Genomic DNA, 6000 nt, shown 5'->3' on the forward strand with positions numbered 1-6000 from the left:
CATCACCTTTTGGGAAGTAGCAACATAGTAGACCACATTCCCACCTTCAAAAGTAGGGTCAAATCCATGTAGTCATTAAGTGTTTCTGTATGACCTGCTTGTGAACTTGGACCAAGATGGTGATTGAAGTCTTGCTTTCCAATCACAGAGACTGATTTTTGCCTCTTTTGGCCTCAAATTGGAGTAGTTCTCCTGAAGATCTTGTTAGGGTTCTCCTTCCTGGACTTATTTTGTTCTTCACTTGTATTTACATGCACCTCTTGATTTGCATGTTCCATACCTGGCATGAGAGGCAGTTATTAGGACTTAGACTTTCCTTCCTTAATTATAGCATTGTTCATCCTCCTCCTATATTTGTTGGAACTAGGTTTTCTTTATTCTCTTAGTTTAGCCGGGTCATTTTTTCTAGCAGCCTTTTAGCATTTTCTGCATCTAATGTTTTTACATTCCCACTTGTTACGACATGCTGTGCAGCATTCCCTCTGCTTTACCTATAAGACCGGTCTCTGGCTTCTCGTCTGTAGCAAGGGCAAACTTCCCCAGATGTTTAGTTACATGACTCTCAGTGCAATGTAATTATATCCATGCAAAATCAACTTGTATCCTTCATGTGCAAGTCCAAATTTTCAAAATAATGATCTCTAGAACTTCCCTTGAAAATTCATCCTCAGACAGATTAGCTACTACCCTTGTTTGCTTGTTAAGTGTGTCAAGGTCCAGTTTAAATACTGCCGAACATGCAACTGATCTAAACTTACAATCTTTGCACCCTAAACTCGTACTGAAGTTATGGAAGTCATATCCATACTTGAACTTTCAGGGGACCAGGGTCATCTAGATAGAGCAAAGGGCAACATCTTTGAATAGACAGACCAGAGTTGTTGGAGTACCATTCCTAATAGGATTCTCTCCTTACAAATTCTATATTGAAGAAGCCCTTCTGTTTGTGTTCAAAGTGAACTCCTCAACGCACCACTTCTTTCCGTGTTACTGCTACCCATGTCTTTAGTAACCAGGATGGTAAAGCCACTTAATTGAACTTATTAATTGATGTTCTCTATATCTCGATACAGATCTCTTGAATCCCATTAGCCAGAACTTCCAATATGGTTGATCCTTTGGAATCAAAATCATTGAGCCTCTTGTGGGCTGGATTGACTGGCTGCAGGTGTTCCTTGTTACAAATTTTTCTGCTGGGAGATGACTAAATATAAACAATTGTTGTACTGCCACAAGTACTTAACATGCTGTTCTTCTGATGGTCCCAACTCTCTTTGACATGAATATATTCTCTCCCCTAGAGTGCACTCTACCCATGCATTTGGCTGTCTAGATGTTTCATGAGCAACAGCCTCACCCTGATATTCTGGAGAAGTGGCTGAAGGTTGCTCTAAATCCAAGCCTTCTGATATGCATCAGTTTGATAAACCCCAAGGTCAAAATTATGAATCCAATTTTAGCTCTTAGATCAATGTTTTATCAGGTTTAACTTAATCCACCTCATTGGGAAGAATGGGGGAATTGTAATTACACATTTTTATTAGATTGTTTTCTTTAAATGTATCCCGTAAGCAAATATATGGATGCATGCATTTGATTTGCTGATTTGTGACTGCACTAAAACATTTGTGAACGTTATATGCAGTATAGCTACTATGGACATGCATACTACATGTAAATATATTATATATTCTTTTGTTGGTTTGACCCACGAGGGATTTGAACCTTGAATCTCATTGTTTTACATAATACTTCATAACGTGGCGATTGCCAATTGTGTGGCACCCGTGGGTACTACATGTAAATATTGAAAACAAATTACAAAAAAATTTAACCCAACCATACAAGGACAGGCAATACTAAACAGAAATCTCATTAACATGAGACAAAAGTACAAGCATATATCTTTTTTCATCAGATGAAAGCATTTAAAAAAAACTTATGAATTCATAAAAGGGAATTGTAAAAGAGACTCAAATGAACATGTCTATATGGAGATAAAATCAATGAGAATTACTTCTTTCTATTTACATTTCTGGAGTTGACAGTGGCTAACAGCCTGTTTTTTGCTTAGCCACCTGGTTTGAGTTCGTGTTTGAGTTGGTGATCATGAGTTTGACAAAAAATCAGCAATGCAAAACTATCAACATTGCTTCTTCCATTTCTTGTGCCTTTCTCAGAGCACCCTTCAATGTATTAATACAATAATCTTTCAGGGGCATATTTTACATCTGCCGTTGCATTTTTGTAAAAACCATAAATTAAAGGCTCATTAGAATGCTGGTATTCAGGGATATTTTCTAGCATCCATAAAGATCTACAAATAATATCGCTATTCCTTTCATTCTTCAATTGTATTCGAGTAAATTGTGTGAGGAGAGTATGGGAAGCCACATGTTGTGCATGTCTACTAAAAAGGACATCTTTAAATTCATTAAAAAAAATTATAGAGCCAACTGACAAAAAGAAAAACCATCATCATGGGCGATCAAATGAATATCAGACTTGGCCCAAAAACTTATCTATATGGCTATCCAGATTTCTAGCGACATCTCCTCTGAAGAGTAATAAAATTTGGCATTAACTTTGAGAAACTATATATATATATTCTGTGCTCATTAAACTTATATGATAAAAATGTAAATTTCATGTCAATGTTAAGCATATAATTCAAAACGATGGTATCTTGTTCAAAATTCAAGGTTTTTTACATTAGGTTTTATGAATTATTATTATGATTTTAAATAATTTCAATTTTTAAAAATTTTAAGTCATTAAAAATTGAATTTGATTAAATTTGCCCTGAACTTCCGCATGAAGTCCGAGTTTGGTTGAACTTCAATGAATTTCAAATTTCAACTGAAGGCAGTTACTAAGGTTTTTTGTGACCTCCGGGCTCTATCATTCCTAGTTCTTCAAACTTCATGAATATAATGCAAATCCTAATCTGCTCCGCAGATGAGCAGATGCTAAAAATACATATGCGATGCCCCTATACCCGTTCCTGTATTGTACTGGCATAACCAGATTTTAAGGAGCCTTATCTTCGGTCCCATTATATGGATTCTGTTCACTGCCATATCTGCAAACCATAGGATCTTTTGCCTTTATTTATACATTAGTATTTGTACATGGAATTCATTTTCTTGCAACCTTTTAGGGATGTGTCTTATATCTCTCTGTTTTGTTGATATTAAAACTTGACTGGGATTTCTTATATAGGTGGATAAAGAAACCATGGACATGCTTGCTTCCTTGGGAATGGCTGATTTACCCGGAGTTGTCAAGCAGGTCCGTTTCTTTTTTTTTTTGAAGATTCTTCCGGAACATCTTTTTGAACTTATTACTTAATGGTACACCATTTACTATGTGTTTGTTTTATATAATGTCTCTTTTCGTGCCCTGCTAAATTGATTGTTTTTGTGTTACACAGGCAGATCCACCAGCGGGTGGTGGTTTTACGAGACTAGGAGGTGGTTACCCGGGTGGTGCACCAAGAAGGATATTATAAAATTGTGTCCTTTAACGTTTACAACAAAACGAAATATATGCTATTTGTGACTTGTGAAAACATCTTTTGAATTACATTCTTTAATTAGTTGGGGATAGTAGTTTGCAGGATAGAAATCGTGTGATGTAAACTCCTGGTTGGGAGGAAAAAGTGTTATTCTGATTAAGTTGTCATCCGTATTTACACTAAGGTTAAAATACAAGCATGGTATTAATGTGGGAGAGCGATTGCTAGATCAAATTGGTGCATAATACAAGGACCATTTTATTGATGCCGTCGACGTTTCTGATAAATTGTTTGCAGATCATAATCACCATCTGGTTCGAAATTTAGTGTTTCTAGTCCCAGATGTTTTATTGTGGGTCCGAAAGCTATCAAAAGCTACAATATGGCATTGGCATTTTGGGCTTCTTTTCACAATTGCTATGCTGTTATTAAGACTTGCTTCTTTTCTCACTAGGGTTCAATTTTCTTTTCATGCGTAAATGAAGCTGTTCTAAACCAGGGAAACAATTCATATTACAATATTGTAATGATTTGATTTGATTCTATACAGATTCATTTAACTCACACTTAATCGCTTATGTTTTACCCACATTTAAACCAGAGATAAGTTGGAAAAATTCACATTTCTCCATCTAGCTAGTCAACTCGTTAGTTAGGTTGTCTCCTTATGTAATTTTCTAGCCAAATGATAAGCCACACTATCTTGTCTAGATTAAGAAGCTACAAAAATTTACACATTCCAAAGCCATGTGACTATAATCCATTAAAACAAATATTTTTACAAATAAAGTGGACTTTCTGATATTTGTTTTAATTAACCCAAAATCATTGGAAAGAGTGATAGAAAGTAGGAGAATGTTATTATTAGGATAGGTGTGTTTATTTTGGAATAAAGTTTTAGTAATTTTAATTTAATTATCAATAATTGTTAGGTAGATGTAGAGATTTAATTTCTATGGAATATTTTAGAATAATCTTAGTAGTGGTCATAGATCAAGGGTTGAGATTTATTTCCTAAGTAGTTATGCTATTTTTGCTTTTTTAATTTGATTGATTAATTAACAAAAAGATGTCATATAAACAAGCGTCATTTAGGAAATGAGTTATTGTTTTTTGGGCATGTGGTATTGGCAAGCCATGGTCTCTGTAACAAAACCTATTTATAGATTAAGAATTTTTCCATTGTAAAGTGGGGGGAACTCCATGATTAAGAATCTTATTACATAATTTTTCAAATGCATATATGTTAAACTCATATATTATGTTTTTAATTAATAATAATAATAATTTAAATTAAAGCTATAATTTGATTAATTTTTATAGTTTTTTAAATCCTACCAATTAACAATGTGAGATGTATCATAAAGTGTTTTGATTCTCATCATGGATTGATGCATAAACTTTAGTTGATGTTAAGGATGTTGCATTAATTTGTACAATATTAGATGAAGAGTTAAGATTAAACATATTTAAGTGAAAATTTTGGTCATTTTGATTAATGCTTGTTAAATATAACCAATGCATTAATGACTTATTCTATGGACAGTTAAAAAAATGGTATGTTATGTTGGATTGTAGAAGTTTTCCAATTCCTTAAATATAAAGAGTCAATAAAGCTCTTAATGTTGAAAATGCAACAAGAAAATTTTGATTTAATTTTCCTTTGAATTAAATTAGGAAAAAAATTATAATTCCACATCATAAGACAACTTATATATATTAACTAAGTTAATTTGACTTGGTTCAGTTAATTCAAGTTGAGGGCCTAACTTGAGTCATGTAGAGTGTCTCCTACTTTATAGGAGCTTTGGTTGAGTTTATTTTGAGTTGTAATTAATTAGTTCAGTTTAATTTAGTTAAAGTCAATTAACTAGTTTCAATTGTTGGAGGCACTAATAGGAGTTTTAGCAATGGGGTGCAACTTCAATGTTTAACCAATTAATTGATAATTCAACCATAAATAACTCATGCATGTGTGATTTACGTGTTATTTAGTTGAGATTGGAGTTTAAGGGTAGTGTACTCTCAGTGGTATAATCATCCAAATTGTATAAGTGATACATGCAGTTAGAGGAAGGCTTATGATGGGTTGCACAATTCCAATTGAAATATTTCCTTAGTTAATAGGGGCTAATTCCCAAGGAAACAACACAAGGAAATAGGGACTTGGGCAAACAAAAAATTGGTTAAGTATTGGCCAAGGTTTGTCTAGGAAGCAGTGAGATAGATAGAGATAGTGCAGAGGTTGCTCGGGCTTGAGCAAAACATTGTAATCTTCTCATGTTTTTTGATTAATGCAATATACAGATAACAGGGGTTTTTAGTTGTGGTTTTTTTAGGAAATCATTCTGTAATGTGTTGATTGAATTCTTTCTCTTGTATGCTTTGTGATTTCACGATCATTAATTGTTTCCGATGATTAATAGAGTAGATTCAAGTCTTTTGTTTTAGTAAATTACAATTAGCAATTTGAATTTACAAAG

General features: G+C 33.6%; 1 protein-coding gene across 1 annotated transcript in view; it reads left to right on the plus strand.

The window, feature by feature from the left end:
* Positions 1 to 4081, plus strand: part of LOC149204879 (small ribosomal subunit protein eS17-like) — a 64251-nt gene extending 60170 nt beyond the window's left edge. The window contains exons 3-4 of the mRNA XM_089394819.1: positions 3223 to 3291; positions 3434 to 4081. Of these exons, the coding sequence (XP_089250945.1) occupies positions 3223 to 3291; positions 3434 to 3511 (147 nt within the window). The 3' untranslated portion in view covers positions 3512 to 4081. The remainder of the gene's footprint in view (positions 1 to 3222; positions 3292 to 3433) is intronic.
* Positions 4082 to 6000: the final 1919 nt, after the last annotated feature.

The sequence above is a fragment of the Pinus tabuliformis genome, chromosome 1_2 (assembly GCF_031772625.1).
Source record: "Pinus tabuliformis cultivar Carrire ecotype Pingquan chromosome 1_2, CPIR1, whole genome shotgun sequence".
Taxonomy (NCBI): domain Eukaryota; kingdom Viridiplantae; phylum Streptophyta; class Pinopsida; order Pinales; family Pinaceae; genus Pinus; species Pinus tabuliformis.